The 20,580-nt window shown below is 43.1% G+C and overlaps 1 protein-coding gene across 1 annotated transcript; it reads left to right on the top strand.

The window, feature by feature from the left end:
- Positions 1–498: 498 nt before the first annotated feature.
- Positions 499–2,568, top strand: LOC146805594 (E3 SUMO-protein ligase KIAA1586-like). The gene has a single exon (XM_085620529.1). The coding sequence runs from the start codon at positions 499–501 to the stop codon at positions 2,566–2,568; it is 2,070 nt and encodes a 689-aa protein (XP_085476655.1).
- The last annotated feature ends 18,012 nt before the right edge of the window (positions 2,569–20,580 follow it).

Here is a 20,580-nt window from a genome sequence, read left to right as displayed (position 1 = left end):
TTGTAGGTTTCGCAGACAGTACCCCACACATTTGAACGGGCATACGCGAGTACAAGCAGAGCAGGTAATTGTTTGGTAGAGTTAAACTGTGGTGCATCTTGTGTATTGTAGTATAACAACATACCTTACCCATGTTTTCTTCTGCTGTAGGTTTCGCAGACAGTACCCCACACATTTGAACAGGAATACACGAGTACAAGCAGAGCAGGTAATTTGGAGTTCCCTTATGGTGCACATGGTATATTTCTGTATTACAAATCCACAATGTGCTGTGACAATCTTTACTTCTTTTGCAGGCTCTACGGACAGTGCTACATTTAAGTTTGAAAGGGCAGGGCAGCGGACAGAAAAATCCAGGTAATTACACTCTACGTTTTAGTGGCGATGCTTCAGTATTATGTGACGGATTGCAATCATGAGAATAGGCATCAACTTTAACCATGTTCCTTTATTTTGCAGGCTTTGTGGCATAGCAGGCTAAACCCAGTTATCACAAATATGTTCAAGCGCAAAGCTGTACCTTCTGGAGAGTGTGATGCTTCACCACAAAGGAAGAAATGTTGCCTTGTATTCAAGGAAGAGTGGATGAAAGAAATTGTGGAGGCTGAAACACTAAAATCACGAAGCAAGGTTCGCGTGCAACTTGGGGAACTATTTCAATACAGTCCAGACGTGGGCTTGATTTGCAGAGCATGTGCAGAAGCCAAGATTGTTGGGGACTTTTCCACAGGGAAGAAATGGAGTGACGGCTGGAAACTGGATTACCTGAAACGCCATCTAATTTGCAAAGTTCACGAGTCTGCCATGGTGATATTGAGAAACAGAAGTGCTGCTTCCAGGTTTGGTTTTGGAGTGCGGGCAATGCTGACAGAAACTGCCACTGACAAAGCAAATAGAATGGAAGTAGTAGAACGACAAAGATCCCTGCCTGAGGAGATAAAGATTCTCATCAACAATGTGTTGCTGGCAGTCAAGATGAATACTTCAATGTTATCTGTACAAGACATCCATGACCACCTAGCTTTGTATGTGAAGATACCAGACAGCTGGAGGAGCAAGAACTATGCCTTTGAGTTCCTTGAGGCTATCAATAGCGTGATACACTGTGAAGGTATGGCAGAAATTCGTAACGCTTTGTATCACACATTGATAATTAATGAGAGCACAGATATTTCTGTTACAAAAATGCTCATTCTCTACTTCAAGTTCCGGCCTGTAACCTCAACAGAGCACAAAACACTGTTTGGGGGCGTAGTGAAGCTGACAAGTTGTAATGCTGAGGCTATCACTACTGCTGTGAAGGAATTCTACACTGCCAATGAACTGGACCTCATGAAAATGGTCCTGTTCACATCCGATGGTGCATCTGTGATGTTGGGTAAAAATAATGGTGTTGCTACTCGCCTTAAACAATCTATTCCCCATCTAGTTGAGCAGCATTGTGCCGCTCATCGAGATGATTTGGGAGTTGATGATGCCTGGAAGAGGGTTCCAATGATTAAAGAGATGGAGACATTATTGAGGACTGTCTACACTGTGTTCTCCAGATCTCCTGCAAGGAAGTCCAAGCTGGATGAAATGGCATTGGTCACTGATTGTGAAGTGGTCTCTTTTCGACCATTCAATGAAGTCCGGTGGCTTTCAAGGCATTTTGTAGTTGGTGCACTAATTCGGAATTACGAGGCTGTTCTTAAGTACTTTGAGCATGAGAAAGTTGAAGAGAATGATCCAGTTGCTAAATATTGTTACAAAAAGCTATCTGACTCAAACTACAATATTTCCCTTGCAGTACTTACAGACATTCTGAGTGAATTTGCATCTTTGTGCAAACTGTTCCAAAAAAGTTCTTTGACTACTGTTGAAGCTGTACAGTATGCAAGAGCAAAGATTGGCCAAATTAAGGAGCAGTATTTGGGGGACACTGTCTTTTGGAGCAGCAATGTAAGAGATATGATGGCGTTGTACAAGGAAAGGCAAGAGTTCGACAGTGGACCTATTTTGTCTTTTGTTTCCCTTCTTTGTGAGCACATGCAAAAAAGGTTCCCTGAGGATGAACTGAAAGAATGGGCAAGTTTTGAAATCCAGGCAATATCAACACAATCACATTTTGATTTTGGGACTGAGAATATACAAAGACTTGTTGAAAAGTATAAAAATGTCTTGGTCTTGGGCGATTGTGAAACACCAGAAGATGTTGTTCGACAATACAGAGACTATAAATATGTGGTGGCAGAACATGTAAAGGGTGGTTTATTTACAACATTTCAAGACATGGTGAATTTCACAGTACGCAATGCTGCTCAGTATAGTGTGGTGTCTCAGCTTGTTGATGTTTGCGCAACATTTCAAGCATCTAGTGCAGATTGTGAACGAGGATTCAGCCTCATGAATACTATCAAGAGTAAATTGAGGAATACACTAGAGCAGAAGCATTTGGATATGCTGATGAGGACAAAGGCCTACCTCCTGAATGGGAAAGTTGACCTTGATAAAGTTTATCAGCACTGGAAAAATGGCAAGGATCGCCGTGAGAAGCAACCCTGTCACCCATCTAGTGATGCAACTTGACTTGTCTGAACGTCCCTCTCCCACAGTCCATGTTTGCTTGGATGTCAGTTTTACAAACTATCTCTGGCAGGATAGCCCAACTTAACTCAGTAGCTTTCACATCAATTTGTAAATGTTCTGTAATTTTGTAACTTATTGTGTATATGTGATATTGTATAGGCTCTCAACATTTCCCCACCCAATGAACAGTTCTCCAGTTAAGAATATTTAGTAAAATCTTATGATGGTACCACCTTTTGGAGTCTTGTGCTTTTCTAAACCTTAAGTGTACTTGCCTGTGTAACCAATTCATGTCATGGCGTCTTTATCCAATTTGCAAACTGGCCCTAAGACCCTTAACGTGGAGCTGTATGTGTGAAAATGCACCATCTTTTCACTTTTTTAAGTAAACGTTTGGAGTGACATTTGGCGCTGCACGCGCGCGTGGTCTGGTTCCTGGTGCACATAACCATGGTTGCAGCGTACAGAGACCCTCCTCTGCCGCACACAGAGGAAAAGAATTAGAGGGAACATTGGTTGGGGCCCCAGCCCGGGTTCCGACGTTCCCCCGTGGGGGTGCCACCTGTGCAGCCAGCCACTCCCTGCACCTCAATTCCCAGCCGCAGCTCGCGGACTGCTGGCCCCCCACCAGCGCCACCTCCGTGGGCACCGATAATAAGGTAGACCACCCCCCACTAACTGCAGCCGTCATCAAGCTTGTCGAGGGCCGCCGCACTGGGAGAGTCCCAGGCTGCCCAGGCAGGGTCCCCAGATTGCCAGTCTCGCCTCCTCGCAGGCTGGCATCTGCTTGGCGGCGCAGTGCAGCGGCCTAGCGCAGGGGCCTCCTGTAGGCACAGGATGTGCGCGGTGTGCTCGGGGCATTCCGCTACCACCAGGCAGCCTTCTAGCGGTCTCCGGGCCCCGTCGCCATTTTGGGGAATGATCTCCAGACACAATACCTCTGCCTTGGATGCCTCAAAAGCCTTCCTGGGCCAAAATATAGCGTCAATCTGGGCAGGGCACAGCTGTGATAGGGGTCGCTCAGCTTTCAATGTTTACTGGTAGTGCTAAAGGCAGATTTTAGTTGGATTATAGGCTCAGCCGGGCAGAGCTTCGCTAGCGAGCGGCCATCCTGCTGTGCACTCAAGCCACACCCCCGGTGGTAGCCAGCATTGAGGTCAGGTTTTCTGAACCACTTGTCTCCGTTGAGGTTCACCATGATGTCATCCATGGTGGGCGTGAGATGTCGCTCCCACTTCATGGCCTGTTTCGGAAGGCGCATATCGATATACAGCTGAATGGCTCTTAGTTGCTTTGGCTTGGGGACGACGACCAAGGGTGACACCCACAGGGTGGGGCCCGAGACCTTTTCTATTACCCCCAGTTGTTCCAGCTTCCGCAGTTCCTCCTCCACTTGGGGGCGTAGGTGGAACATCCCTCTCCTGTGCCTCATGGCCATGGGCTTGACTGTCGGATCGATGTGGAGCTTGAATAGTTTCCCCTTCAGGCACCCTAGCCCTTCGAATAGCATGGGAAATTCCTTGAGAATGTCATGGGCTTGTAGATCATGTATCTGATTGGCGAAGAAGACCAACTAAAGGTCTTCAGTCGTGTGGCAGCTGAGGAGTGTCCCTCTTTTCCCCTCGGTGTTGTGAAACCACGTGTTGATGCGGTACCCTTCACTGGCTACTTTAACTTCCATGACTACTTGTAGGGGAAGTGGCTCCATCCCTCCGTAGGTGTAGATCCTCGCCCCGGAGGGTGCGAGTGACGGTCGCGGGTATAGCCGTTCATATTGGTCGCTGTCCGTAACATTCACTGACACCCTGGTGTCTAAGAGCGCTTTGACTGAACTGAGGACCTTCCCTGCTCACGAATGACACTATGAATACATCGTTGTCGTCCATGCCTAGGCCATATCCTGGGGGGTGACGTCCGCTTGCTCCAACGGGTCCTCCTGCATCAGTTGTCTAACTGCCGTCAATAGTCCACGCTGTCCCATGGTGCTGGTCTTTGATCTTCCTCCTCTACACACCTTCGCGAAATGGTTGAGCTTCCCACACCGGGAGCAGGTCTTCCCCCTTGCGAAACACTCCCCCGATGGCAGATGGCCTAAACCGCAGTGCACCCTTCTGTGGTGACCTCGCAGTTCCTCTTGGTTTTTCTGGTCGTCTTTGAATGGTGTCCACTCTTTCCTCCTTTATCAGCGGGGGTCAGGAGGCTCCTGATAGGTTTGCGTGACGGTTGAGGACCACTTCCATTTCTTCCGGCCGGGCACTGGATAATTCGTGGGACCTTGCGAACACTTAGATTTCATCCAGTGTGATGCCTGAGTATCAAGCGGCGCAGTGTCACCGACCCGCACCCCTGTATGACTTGAGCCCTTATTTCTTCTTGTTGGTTGTGCAGTGTGCACAAGCTCGTATGTTTTCGTAGTCGGGCATAGAAACCATCTATGGTCTCTGCCTCCCCTCGATTGGCGGAGCTTGAACAGCTCAAAATCAGGATTGATCTGAGGGTCGAAGTGCCTGTTCAAAGCCGCTACCGCCTCATCATAGTTGTCTTCAGTCCCAGGGTTTCGAATAGGTCATACAGTTCTCTGCCTCCATGACACCTGAGGAGCGACCTTTTCAACCTTCCATCTGTCTCTCTCATGCCCACAAAGGAGTGATCCAGGCGACCAATACATGATTTCCATTGCGCCGCCGCTGTGGCTGGATCTGCTAGTTCGCTGAATAGGGGCAGGGGCACACCTGTGGCATGGCCTTACTGAGGTGGTGCGTGCAGGGGTGCTTGTGGTGGGGCCTGTTGCTGTGATGCCTGGGCACCAGCTCCATCTAGGTTGGGGGCGCTCTTCTATGGCCCGTGCCTGTGTGCCCACCCCGCTCCTGTGCGGTGGCAATGTGAGTCTTTCACACCTTAGAGATCGTCACCAGGTGGGGTGGTAGTCTTGGCATGAGCGGCGCCATGCCACGCTTGCAGGGGGGGCAGCAGTGGGCGGGGTGTAAGTGATACCCTCTGGTTCTTCACCTCTTTGTAGTTGTACTTGCCAGTGCTTGATGGCGGGGCCTGCCTGTGTGGCCTGAGTGCTATGGGTTCTGGCACAGTAGCTTTGCCTTGTGTATGCTAGTGTTTGTCACCCTGGGCGAGCCTGTGTTGTGGCAGCTTTACCCTTGCTTTTGCTAGTGCTTGTTGCTCTGGGCCCATCCAGGTGGTTCCCTCACCGTCTCCTTCGGTGCTAGAGCGTGGGGATGCAGGCGGGCTCTCTCACCGGATCCGCAGGCTCGACCACGTGTCAGTGAGAGCGCTGCTCTGGGCCAGAGCAGGTGTGCGTACTTGAAGAGCATGCCTGTTCTCACCTGCCTCCTACGGCGCCGAGCGCAGCCACGCTCAGCTGTCGACTCCCGCATCTGAGCCTCATTGGCCGACTGGGTTCTCCGGCTGAAACGTTTTGCGGGGTGGGCACCAGCTGAGGCAGCCTGTGTCGGAGCACCTCCGTCCAAGGCGTCACCGCTGATTCCGATTCCGCAGCCGCACAGAGTACTCCCAGTCCTAATCTGCAGAGGAGCCGCCGGACTAGGTAACATGCGGCAGAGGCATGGATGGGACCCATCTCATCGCCAATGTGGAGTTCAAAGGCTAGGCCTATAAAGTTTGCACCTGAAATAAATGGCACACATACAACTGGTACTCTGTACGAGCCAAGACCCCGAGCGGTCTTGCGCTCCTTTATTTATCCTTTCGGGCGAGCCCGCCCTCCGGGTGCATGCTACATCGCAACAAAGTATAGTGCAGGCCGGGTGGCACCGTCACTACAAATCTGAGACAGTATTATTTGTGATAATGAACGAGTGAGAGGAGTTTGGCTACAGGTCGCTAGTTTCATGATGCCGCAAGGATATATTTTTGTAGTTAGGTTTTCTTCTCTGTGTTTTTGTTTTGTTTTTGATGCTAATTGGTGAGGTGAAAAATACTCGGCAAACAATTTGCAACTCCTCCTCACATAATAAACGTTATATTTAATTTTTTGGCAGCTAAAATTATAATCCCGATTTCTTATATAAATGTATTCCCAAAACGAAGTAGACTACATAATTTCAAGGCAACAAGTCATTGCAATCACCTGAGCTTCACATAAACTTAATACATCCAATTAAATGCATTAAATTTGGCACAGTTTGTCACTTTCAGGAGGAACTCACGCTAATACTTGAGATAATCTAGCAAGGAAGTAGTAAATAAACACTTAAAGTCGCTGCCATGCTTTTTCAAATATTTCCATTTTTAAACGTTGACGTGCACGTCTGTGCGTACCCGAGCGTGTACGAGTATGCGTGCGTCAGTGTGTTTGAGTGAAAGGCATTAAGAGATCCTTTCCAGAGCAATTCTCTTGTTTAATTGGCACAGGCTGACAGGCCTTTGTCAGTGTTACTGAAAGACAGTGTAACCTAACATTTAAAGTTTGAGAAAGCTAAATGCTTATGGCACTTGGAAAGGGCAACTACGTAGATATTGTGTGAACCTTCAAACATCCCCTTTCATATCGATATACAGCTATTTGCTCAACGTAAAATGAAACACTCATCATATTATTCCCATCAAATTTGCGGTTTTCACAGGAAACCAGTAAGGGAGCGCGGTGAAAATACAGTCTGTCATACTTCCAAAATTCCCTTTGCGTCGACCGTCACCTGGTTTCCTCAGCTGGAGAGAACAAGGTGACAGAGAGAAGGACCTGAGTGAATTATTCGTCATACAGCGCTGTGATAACTGCGAGGATCACCGAATGCAGAGATATAAGATGTGAATGTTTGATCAATCAGCATCTTGTTGCTTCAGGTCCAGTTGCACATAGCAAATGAAAGGCATGTGTGTGTGTGTATATGTACATACGCACGCACGCACGTACACACACACACACACACACACACGCACACACACACATATAGGTTTGTCGTGCGTTGTGTGTCGTTCATACCATTATTTGCACATTTTAGTGGTTTTGAACATTTTAATCTGAACCATAACTTAGGGCATTACTTAGAGTTTGGCAGATAAGACACTGTCACAAATGTGGTGGGTGTCCCGTCCACCGCTTTACAAGTGCATTATAGCATAAAAGCACTTGTAATGAGGCGGATGGGACATTCACCATGATTTGACACAGTATTTCATCTGCCAAACTCTAAATAAGGGTCCTTTCTTTGTAGTTTCAACTCTATCTATCTATCTATCTATCTATCTATCTATCTATCTATCTATCTGTCTGTCTGTCTGTCTGTCTGTCTGTCTGTCTGTCTGTCTGTCTATCTATCTATCTATCTATCTATCTATCTATTTTTCTATCTATCTATCTGTCTAGTATCTGTCTATCCATCTTTTTTTAAAGGTTAAGTTTATGAAGAACAGCAAAAACAGCAATTCAATAATGAGTTCATCTCATATTAACAAAAAGTAGAAACAAGAGTAGTGAGCATAAAATACAATACATGAAGGAAATATTCCTAAAAATATGTATAAGTATGTATAAGTATAAGAAAACATAAATACTACACTGTATAAAGACTGCATATATAGATATGGAGAATGGGGAGAGCAGGGGAGGGAAAACAATATGCATCTGCATTTTATAAAATTGGAAAAAAAAATAACGGCAAGGAAACTGTAGACATTAAGAAAAGAAGAAAAATATAAACTGGATATGGAGGGAAGGCATGGGTTAGATGGTACTGTGGAAATAAATTGATTAAGAGAGGTACATAAACTTTCATACTGTGTTCGGAAGGTAGATGGCAAAAATAATTTTATTTGAAGATCAGAGATGGACAAACGTTGACCATCACTAAGAAGTTATGATATTCAACACAAACCCTTGGCTTATGAAGGCTTCCAGTATACAGAATGGTTCTTAATTCATAGTGACTTATGCCAAATGGGTTGTGGCTGATAGGTAGCAACCAAGGAGTAAGTTGGAAACACAGAAGGGGTATGAGAAGTTTACAGGAGTGTGAAATAATTGGAGAGTGTGACTGGGAAATATTTGTTGTGAAGGCCCGAATTTCCTTAAAATTAAAAGGGGTGACAAGAGATTTTTCGAATTGTAGCCACAAGGGAAGGTGGAAGGGGAGGTTAGAGGAGAGCCATCGGGCAGCTTGTTTCAAAGGATATATATTTCCATGGAGAGCTAAGCAAGTTATACCCTAAAATGATCAGTGGAGGATGCACAGAAACAATCAAAAATGAAAATCAAATCTAAATACACTAGGAACAGCACAATAACTAGGAAAGCTAGAAAATTCGGGCCAAGGGACAAAGATAGACAAGAAAACCATGCAATCATTAACAAGGAACAGACCCAAAGCCCGCTCTAATTAGTAAACTTGAAGGGGCAGATCTACAAGCCCCTTGCAAGACATTTACGCTGCCGTTGCGTCACTTCTGCAACGCAGCGGCGGCGTAAACCATGCGCCATGTTGCGCCTTATTTACAACGTGACGCATCTAGGGAGATGCGTCACGTTGTAAAGCCCTGCGCTACATTAAACCTGCGTCAGGTGTAATGTATGCAGGGTGGGCGTTCCATCGGAAAAAGCCTCGGAAAAGTGATGCAGTGAAATCTACAAGATTTTACTGAGTCACTTTTCCGACGCTGCTGCGTCAAAACCCTGCGCCTGCTTGAAGCAGGCGTAAGGCATGACGCAGCATGTTCGGTATGGGCAGCCCCTGAGCATTGCTGGAGTTGCGTCGTGCTTGCGACACGACTCCAGCAATGCGCCGCCCTTATGCCATCAGATGCGTCATGCATCTGTTTATCCTTGCGCCATGATGCGCTGCATTGTAAATGCAGCACATCTGTGGTGGCGCAAGGGTAAACTTGCGTGACGCATCTTTCCTGGCGCATCCCTGCTGATTTGCAGGGATGCACCAGGAAACATAAATCTGCCCCGAAGTATTGATTTCAGTTCTGCCTGTGGCAGACAGCTAAAGATGTCTGCAGTAAGACAGCAAAATAAATGTTCGCAAAGGGTCTTGCCAAATCCAGCTGTCCCAGAACACAATTATTATGAAAATAAAATCCATACACACGCAAATGAACTCTTATACCCTTGAACCTCTGGTCTGCAATTTACAGGGATCGCCCTGTCAGAAGCTCCACTGGGAGCACACCAAAACTCTATTAATTAGCTGCTTCAAGCCAGAAATCAGTCAAAGAGGGAAAGGTCCCACCCACCCCCGCTTAGGACAAAGGGTGGGGAGACCAATGCATTCTTACCTATTTGGACTCACCGAAAGGGTGTCTCTCTGGGACCTAATTCGCATTTTGGGGCTTCCGAGGCTTAATGGGCCCCTCAAATTATTGCCAAAACGAAAATCACAAGGTAACTTTATGGAACAAAGGAATAAAAGTTGGATCACTAATTATACAGGGTTGTCAGGGACTTACACTCTCATGATGGGGATTAAATGATGAACAAAGGCACACAGAGGGCAGAGCAGGGGTGCCGGAAGTTGGTGCTCTAGAGGCATTGCAGCACCCCAAAATAGTCTTATAGGAGTTCAGAAAGGTAATGAGCAATTAGGAGGCTTTTAGGATTTGTTTGCATTCAAAGACAGAGGTAAAATGTCAGACATTATATATATATAAAAGTGGGGACTGGTCCCTCCCATCCAATTACAGATTAATTACGCTCCAAGATATTGAAGCTAAATTATTTGCATCGGTTCTACTTAAGGAGTTAATTGACTGGGCTAATGAAAACCATTTAATTCCACCGAACCAATCTGGTTTTGTACAAGGTCAAGGTACAATAACAAATGTGTTAACACTGGGAATTTTAATGGAAAAATATAAAACAAATAAACAGCCATTATATTTATGTTCCGTTGATTTTAAAGCTGCCTTTGACTGTGTGAATAGGCACATTTTATGGAGGAAACTGGATCGTTAAGGCATTAGCTCCAGCCTTTTAAATGCAATACAGTTGTTATATACCAATACTTGGACAAAAGTCCGGCCAAGGAATGGCTCAAAGCTTTTGAGGAAAATTAAAACAACTCAAGGCCTAAAGCAACGGTGTGTTTTAGCCCCATATTTATTTAATCTATTTTTATCAGACTTTACCCTTGCAATGAACAATGAGTTAGCAGACTCACTAAAGCTGGCTGAGAAACAAATATCGAATTTATGATACGATGATGATGTCGTCCTGCTAAGCCAAAGAAGGATAGGGCTGCAGCGATTAATAAACAAAACATCAATGTATTCAATTGGGAACAAAATGACTATAAACGAAACAAAAACAAAAGTAATGGAAGTCAGTACCAAGAAACAGAAGGGCAGTCAATACAAATGGTACCACCAAAAGCGGGAACTAGAAAAAGTTCAATGTTATAAATATCTTGGGATACTGTTTGATAACAAAGGATCTTTTTCATATCATAAAATGGAGATGAAGAAGAGAACCAAAAGCCTACAAGGGGCTTTTCGCCTACTTTATAGCGCCTTGGGAGGCCCAACTTATAAAAGCAAAATTGCTCCCGAGCCTTACATATGGAAGTGAAATACTCCGTGGTATGGATTCTGCATTATTAAATAATGCTATTACAAATACATTTAAACATCTATTTCGGCTTCCACTTAATGTATCACCTGCTCAGATAAGGCTGGAATTTGGCTTTTGTAATCAACAATATGCAAGAATGGGTCAGTACGTTAAGACCTGGAGACAAATTAAAACTAATATCAATAACCCAATGAACATATTTTTGTGGAAAGAATTGCAACAAAATGAAAACTGTCCTTCTATAAATATCTGCAAAAAGCCCTTGAAGAATTGTCAGTTGCTGAGATCTGAGAAATGTCTTTAATAGTACAAAGTTTAAAGAAAATATTTAACAAATCAGTTAAATATTTGCCCCTTTTAAAAGACAAAGAACTTTATTAAGAGATCCCACACATGGATGTTGGGCCAGGAATATACAAGTCTTAAGGTCCAACCATATATAGAAATACCATGGTCTGTAGAAACCAAAAACACTTTTATTAAAGCACAATTCGGCAACTTACCTGGCTTAAAACATGTGGTGCCCTGGTTGAGACCATCTAAGCCGACTATGTGCAGACTATGCAACCAATGGGACGAAAGTATTTTGTATTTTGTTTGTATATGTGCAGTAATGATGGAGGAAAGAAAACGATATTTGAAAAACTGCTTCATTGACAGAGGTGTCCGTACCTGCAGACATGCCATGGTAGTTTGTTTTAGACAAACTGATATTAAAATGAACGCCAAATTTACGAAATTTTTAGCACTTGTTAAAAAGAAGTTGGATACCTGTGAGTTGCCCACAGGAAATCTGGAAGTCTAAAATAATCAAGGACAAAAGTTAGGACTATTTTTATGACACATAAATTATAGAAATATTAATTGACACTATTTATATTAAGTCCTGGAAAGATGACGGTCTGATGTAATGTCTATAAATTGTGTTTATGTTTATTTAAGAAAACTATTTTAGACTTTAAGAAATTTTAAAAAGTTTTGGTCTGTATTTTAAATTGGTGTGTTTTCTCTAAGAATGTAGTAATTGTAAGATTTGTATTAATCATACAAATAAAATTTACCAGCTACCAGGTAGCAAAATAATACTAAATTCGTTATTTATTTTATTTGGGCCTGTTTTTTGACTCTCATACGATATGGCGCTTGATTTTGTTAGCATAAACTCCAGATCCACAAGTCCGTAGTCATCCATAATGAGTTAGTAGAGTAGAATACAAGTTCTAGTTGGAGGGTAACAGCTAATAGAGTTTTGCTGCAGAGACAGATGTGCTAACAATGGTTCACATCTTTCAGTCCTACTTGGGTTTGTTAATGCAGTGACTTGAGAGACATTTATGTGCAACCAGGATACATCCTATTGTGGTAGGATTGCTCAGTGGCTGAATGCACTGACTGCAACAATCTCACGGTATCCTACAGCGATCTGCCTGCACCCTCCAGATCACAGCATTCAATCTGAATGGCATAGTTCGGTGAGCTCATTGGCATGTGTATAACCTGCCCGAGACAGATTCCAATTTTACAGAGGCATTTAAGTTCTTTACCTTCCTAAGATTAATCAAATACATAAACTTAATATAGGAAATAATGGCATTTCATTATTGAAAAAAATGTCACAATTTACTATTTAATGTTTGCTCATTATAAATGTTTATGTCATTATACATGGACAGCATATCTTGTGCTAGCTGCAGAGATCTGCGTTTAAAACTGCAGCTGGAGGGTTACAGTTAGAGCAGGATTGACTACCATCTTGATAGGCTCCAAGCCAGACCAGTGAATGTGGATAGGGCAGAGAAAGGCATATGTCTTCATAGCCTTTATACTTCCCTTTCTGGTGGAAAATAATCGTTCTAACTTTCTTTTTCTATCTTGTCCACACTCTTTCCCTCTTTCTCGTGGATTCTCTTTTTATCACTTCCTTGCTCCCTGTCTGTGTCTCTCTTATAAGAACATGTACACTCTCACATTGAGAAACAGACAAACCCAGATGCACAGACACACATGCATACAGACAGGCACACAGAGGCACGTAATCACACACACATACACAGACATGTGAGGGAAGTAGAGAAACAGGGAGTAGTGATGTAGGTGGGAGGAACATGGAATCCGACGGGGCTTGTGGATATGTGCTTTTCATCCTTTGAGGCTGAACCATTCACAATTTCCATCCATGACAATACTTTTTCAAGAGACCAACCTAACCATAAATTGCCAAATGTCTTAGAATGGTAGAAAAGGGGTTTTCTGGTTCGCAGATGTAGGTACCTTTGTCCAAATAGGGACCCTTACTTCTAGTCAGGGTAAGGGGGATACACACTTTTGATATCCCCTGCTTACCCCCTGGGCAGCTTGGCCAGAGCAGACAGACTTATCCCAGAGGCAATGTGTAAAGTATTTGTACTCAAAATGCACAATAATACAGTGATAACACCACAAATGGACACCACACCCTTTTAGAAAAAAGAACGTATCTTTATCTAAACTCAACAAGACCAAAACGACAAAAATCCAACATACATGTAAAAAGAATATGACTTTTCAAAGGTTTCAAACAACTGGGTCCATAGAAAACTATGGATGTGTCAAAATTCATAAGGCCAAACAGCCGCAGGGAATGGGAACAATGAGAAACAAAGAGATGTGTCAGTTCCTCAGACCATGGGGAGGCGATGCAACAGTTCTGCTGCATGCAGGAGAAGTGATAAGTCAATCCGTTCTGTAGGTGGAAGTGATGCGTCGACTCCAAGACGGTTCTAGTCGACAGGTGATGCGTCCAGAAAGCTTGCCACACAGGTACGATGCATGGAAATCCGGGATGCATCGCGATTGATGAGGCAGCGTCGAGCAGCATTTCATCAGTTTCTTCAGTTGTGATCCCTCGATGCATCAGTTCTTGCATCGATGACAGGCGCTGCGTCGGTTCCAGCAGCGGTGCAGCGATATGTGAAGATTCCTCTCACACAGCTGTGCTGCGTCAGAAAAACAGCAGCAAGAAGAGTGATGCATCCATTTCTTCAGTTCTTTAGGTTTCTTCCAGCTCCCAGCAGCAAGCACAACCTCCAGAAGCCCAGAACGGGAACAGGCACCTCCTGGAAGGTCAGAACTCTCAGCAGCTGATTTCGGGGGAGCTGGGAGTTAAGTCTTTGTGGCCCTGAGACTTCAGAACAGGAGGCCAGCACACACAGTCCCTTGTAGATCTTCTTCAAGCTGGTTCAAAGCAAAGTTCCAGTCTTTGTCCTCGCCTTGGCAGAAACAGCAACTGCAGGCCAACCCCACACAGCACACAGAAAAGGGGCAGTACTCCGCTTCACATCTCTTCAGCTCTTCTCCTTGGCAAAGGTTCCTCTTGAGTCCAGAAGTGATCTAAGGTTCTGGGGTTTTAGGTCTACTAGTTATACCCCCAAATGTATTTGTTCTCTTTGTATTGACTGCAATCTTTAAAAGTAAGGAATGTCTCCCTTTTGCACTCATAAAAAATGTAATGATGGTTCAACAGACTTTCTTGTAGGGTTAATCCTTTGTTTAATTATACGTTTCAATCCAATAATTATTCATGGTTAAATCGTTGAAGAAAACTTTCATTATTTTCCCAAAAACATATGACTCGATGCATTTTTTTATACTGCCCAATGCATTTCGGGCTTTTGAGCCCTTCATCAGGGGCTGTTCAAGCTGAAATTGAGGAAACAGGAAATCAGGAAGTTTGTGTTATGTTCATGACAACAAAGTAATCGATAGTTTTCAAGTGTGAGTAATCTCCATGGTGAAAGGCATGCTGGTATATGGAGGTGGATAGGAGTGGAATAAGATAACGCCTGAAAGAAACAACCCGGTGGAAAAACGTGTAAAAGCGTACACCCAAAGAAATGAGGAAACTGTAAAAACTGATTTGGATAATGTCCCAACACACGTGTATGAAAGAAAAAAACGAGAACGAAAACAAACTCACTGAAAAGAGGTGGTTTCGAACACTCGAACGGGTCTAGGTCCGAGGACGAACTCGGAATGATGCCTAAAAACGTAAAACGTTAAGGTAAGAGATACGGTGTAGCGACGTTAAAGGAAAAAATGCCGTAGGGTTCTAAACTACTAATAGGCAACCACTTACTAGATTCAGCAGCGTGTGCCGGTTTGCAAGATTCTCATCCGCAAATGCGGAAATGGCATATCCGGTTCCGGATCGAAATGTCAATGAGGAAGGATCTCATTGGTTTAAATAAAGGCGTGCGCGTTAAACGGATGGTACACCGATAAACAAACTACAATGAGGAAAGACTCGTAGTTCCAAAGTGATCTAGTAGAAGTAACAAGTGTGTAAGTGTGGACGAAGTGACTATAAACAAAACTAAACGTAAAAGGTGAAAAAGCACAAGGCAACAACGGAGTGTAAAGGAGGAAAATAATATAAACAATTTACGAAGCGTGCATTTAAAAAATACGTGCAGGGGAGACTCACAAGGGTTGTGAACGAACTAATAAGAGTCGGGGGCGGCGGGTCGTGCTGCAGGTATCGGAAATGTGTATGGCCTGATACAACAAATCAGGAGAAATACGAAGGTGATGAAATACGAAGGAGATGAAAAACCAGGGAGATGAAAACAGGGTTTAGAAAGAATGAAGATTAATCGTGTAAGAGGAATGTGTGAGAGAGTACATAAACGATTACAATGAATATGAACATCGGACAATGGGTTGAAGAGAAAAGTGATCACAAGCATAAAAATGCGACAATCTTGTGAAATGATATGGGAGCACATTATAGAAGATCTTCTATATACATTACAAAGTGCAGTGGAAACTATAAGGGGTACATATTATAGAAAACAACTAAGGTCACAACGTTCATTGAGTCCCATGGGGCTGATGGAATCCATCTTATTTATCCAGTAAACTTCTCTCTGGAGCAGGTGTTGAGTGTTATTTCGTCCTTTTTGTATAGAGACTTGCTCCAGAATTAGGAATCGCAGTTGGCTGATGTTATGTTTAGCAGTTTCAAAATGTTGAGCAACTGGTGATTTGACATTTCTGGTGCGAATGTTGCTTTTATGCTCATTGAGTCTAATGCGCATTTTGCGTTCCGTTTTGCCAATATATACTAGTCCGCACGGACATTTCAACATGTAAATTACGTTTTGACTGTTACAAGTGGCGGATACTTTCAGTTTGATGTTCCCTCCCTTATGTGGATGTCGAATGGTGTTACCTTTGATTATGGCATTGCAATTGCCGCAATTGAGACATGGGGTAGTTCCTCTGTATTGGGGTTCAATTGCTGTTTTGGGAGAGGTTAATATTTCTTTAAGGTTTCTGGATCTCTGATATGCGAATATTGGAGGATCCTTAAATGTTTCTCTGAAGTCTGCTTCGGTTGCCAGCATAGGCCAAAATCGAAGAATGGTTTTCTTAAAGGTGTAACTTTGCGTAGAGTATTTGGATACAAAGGCACTTCTGTTCTCTGTGGGTTGTTTGATTTTACTGATTAATAGGGAGTTTCTAGAAATTCTATTAACTTTCTCTTGAGCTTTGCTGAGGATGGCCTCAGGGTATTTTCTTTGTCTGAATTTCTCCATGCATAATTTTGAACTTTCTGTGTATGATGTGTCAGTACTTGATATTCTTTTAAGACGTAGTAATTGAAAATATGGTAGATGGTCCTTTAAGGATGGTTGATGGAAACTGTAGTAGTGGAGTAAATTGTTGCGGTCGGTAACTTTTGTGTATACTTGTGTAGTTAAGATTCCATTGTTGTTTTCGATGGTAACATCCAAGAATGAAATGCTTTGTTTGCTGATAGAAGATGTGAATTGAATATGGTTGTCCACCTGGTTGAGGTCGTCTATGAGGTTTTGCAGTGTTGTTGTGGATCCTTGCCAAAGTATGAAGATATCATCGATATACTTTTTGTATAATGTTAAATCCTGTACCCATGAGTCGTTGTTGAGAATGAAGTCTAGTTCAAATCTGTGCATGAACAAATTTGCATATGATGGTGCGGCGCAATTGCCCATAGATGTACCTGAGCACTGTAAATATAATTTGTTGTCCCATTGGAAATAGCTGTGATAGAGCGTAACATGCATGAGTTCCATTAAGAAAACTTTCAAGTTTGTGGGTTTGTCACTGGATATTAGAAAGGATTCGACTGCCTCCATTCCTTTGTCATGTGGTCCTCGGACCTAGACCCGTTCGAGTGTTCGAGACCACCTCTTTTCAGTGAGTTTGCTTTCGTTCTCGTTTTTTTCTTTCATACACGTGTGTTGGGACATTATCCAAATCAGTTTTTACAGTTTCCTCATTTCTTTGGGTGTACGCTTTTACACGTTTTTCCAACAGGTTGTTTCTTTCAGGCGTTATCTTATTCCACTCCTATCTACCTCCATATACCAGCATGCCTTTCACCATGGAGATTACTCACACTTGAAAACTATTGATTACTTTGTTGTCATGAACATAACACAAACTTCCTGATTTCCTGTTTCCTCAATTTCAGCTTGAACAGCCCCTGATGAAGGGCTCAAAAGCCCGAAATGCATTGGGCAGTATAAAAATGCATCGAGTCATATGTTTTTGGGAAAATAATGAAAGTTTTCTTCAACGATTTAACCATGAATAATTAATGGATTGAAACGTATAATTAAACAAAGGGTTAACCCTACAAGAAAGTCTGTTGAACCATCATTACATTTTTTATGAGTGCAAAAGGGAGACATTCCTTACTTTTAAGGATTGCAGTCAATACTTCATTACATCCTCATGCTCAGGAGGATTCACCCAATTGTACCACTTACCTATTCACCAGTGTGATCCTCTTTCACCCAGGAGTGTGATAATCTGTTACATTTACCATTTGTTCTCTTTGTGCCAGGGTCTCTGAGCCCAGTCCAAACCAGTTCTGTCTTCACTGGTGCAGTTTGACCATGCAGGTGGAGACAGCATTGTGCAAAGGATACAGGCCCTATTCAGGTTCCAGGAAATCTCCCCCCACTACTCTGAATACGGCCAAGCACCATTCAGCTCAGCTCTGAGTCATCCAGGCAGGGCCAGGTTCTCCTCACCCCCCCCCCCCCCAGAAGCTGTCTACTGTGAATGTATATCCCCAGCCCCTGTCACTCCAAAACCAGACAGTCAATACACAAACAGGCAGAGGCACACAGAATGGTTAAAAAAGAAAATGCCTACTTTCTAAAAGTGGCATTTTCGAACACACAATTTAAAAACCATCTTTACTAAAAGATGTGCTATTAAATTCTGAGTTCTGAAAGCCTAAACTATATTTCTCTATCTTGTCCCAATGGGAAGATATGCTTCTAAGATGTTACAAAGCATTTTCCGTTCTATACTATGGGGCAAGATAGCCTTTCAATAGTTACGAAATTGGCTGTATTTCACTATCAGGGCATGCCACACACACCAGTACATGTCACACCTTTCACATACACTTCACCCTGCCCAGGGGGGTACCTTGGGCCTACCATAGCGGTGCCTTACATGTAAGAAAAGGGAATGTTAGGGCCTGGCAAGTGAGTGCACTTGCCAGGTCGACATGGCAGTTTACAAACGGCGCACAGACACTGCAGTGGCAGGTCTGAGATGCCCTTTCAGGGCTACTCATGAGGGAGGCACAATCAGTGCTGCCAGCCCATTAGTAGCATTTGATTTACAGGCCCTGGCACACCTCAGTGCACTTTACTAGGAACTTACCAGTAAATCAGACATGCTTATCAGGGACAACTAATTGTAAACACAATTTACATAGGGAGCACTTGCTGCTTGATACTGATAAGCAGTGGCAAAGTCCCCAAAGCATCTAAGCCAGCAAAAACGAAATCCAGCACAGCATCAAAAATACAGGAGGTAGAGGCAAAAAGTCAGGGCAAACCACACCAAAGATGCCAAGTCTTATATAGAATGAATCTGCTTTTGCTCAAATTCATGCAAACTGAAGACTACAGAGTGAGATTGGCATTATAACAAAAGTATTTAGAATATTTGGGTCTGATTCGTATGTGAAATACTACTTATGCAGTGCTACTTCACACACTGCTACATTTCTTTGTGATGTGGCCCTAAAATGTTAAAATAGGAATTCAATACAATGAAAAGAAAGTAGATTTATAAAGGGCACCAATACCCTAAGTGGTCATGGTGCTAAAAGCAGAACAGGAAATCAACAGACAGGAAAGACACTAGGAACACCCTGAAGAAGTTAAAAAGAGAATCATGTTTTTAGATTTCTTCTGAAGAGCGGAAGATTCTTGATTTCTGTGTTATGATATGGCAGAGTATTCCACAAGTTGGCTGTAGCATAAGAATAAGTTCTACTGCCCCATCTAGTGCGGCAAATCCTAGGTACTCCAGCTAACCTATTATTGTCTGAGAGCAGCACTCTTCTGGCTGAGTGCCATTGAAACCTATGTCTAAGAAAACGAGGGAAAGGATTATACAGTACCTTATGTGCAATGCATAAGACTTTGAATATCATTTTGTTTCCTAACAGGACATCAGTGCAAGTTCCTCAAGCCCTGTGATACAGACTGATGTTTAGGGATGTCCAAAATAAGTCGCAAAATAATGGAACACTCTGTAATCCCTAGAACCAGGGAAATAAAGCCATGCAAAACAAGTGTTCTACCAGGATAGAAATTAAAAACAAACCTACTTATCCAGTCATGGATTTTACACTAAACGAAAGAATTACAAAGTAATATCCTCAACAGAAATTCATCCAACAACAGTGCAGATCTTTCAATTTTGTATTTTGAATCATTCTTGTAGGAGACTGATTATTCTGTTGTATATAAACAAACAGGTGCTCAAAGTGACAGCACAGTAAAAAGTGAAAATCAGCAAGCCATAACAAATGATATGAAAACAGTACACAAGGGAATAGGTTTTTCAATATGTATAGTTAGCCCAATGCCTGGATTTCCAAATTGAAACAATTACAAACACAGTGTTGACAACTATACATTTTTAGTATCCAGCATTGAATGAAAAGGATGGACGAAAGTGAAGGTGACGTTTCAACCTCTAAATGAACAAATCCACTGGGGTCTTCATCAGGACAAACATATGGTAGTCACTTATAAGGAAAGGTATAAAAAAAAGTAATTTTTGTCTCAAAAGGCCCATTAACTGAGCAAGAGGTGGACAACAAATACAAATTTTAGCTAAACTGACAGGGGAAAGTTCCAATGCAAGATAAACCCGCTAACATTTCTTTCTGTTGGAATGAAGAGAAATCCAAGTAGTTAGATGCAGGGAGCAAGGAGGGGTGTATAGGGAACAACACAGAAATCATGTACACAAGTGGTGGTACATGTGTGGACACGCTGTGTGTAGTCCCGTAAACTGGGACATGTTGTGATGTTGTGTCCATAGTCCGTCCTGAAATCCAGGAAATATAATGCTGTTATGTCAATAGTGGTGGAATACAAATCAAGAATGCAACACATGGATATACA

The sequence above is a fragment of the Triturus cristatus genome, chromosome 8 (assembly GCF_964204655.1).
Source record: "Triturus cristatus chromosome 8, aTriCri1.1, whole genome shotgun sequence".
Taxonomy (NCBI): Eukaryota; Metazoa; Chordata; class Amphibia; order Caudata; family Salamandridae; genus Triturus; species Triturus cristatus.
This window is presented reverse-complemented; position numbering and strand designations above follow the sequence as displayed.

What these genes read in the sequence shown, in the direction of transcription:
- LOC146805594 (XM_085620529.1), top strand. Translation starts at nt 499, where the DNA reads ATGTTCAAGCGCAAAGCTGTACCTTCTGGAGAGTGTGATGCTTCACCA.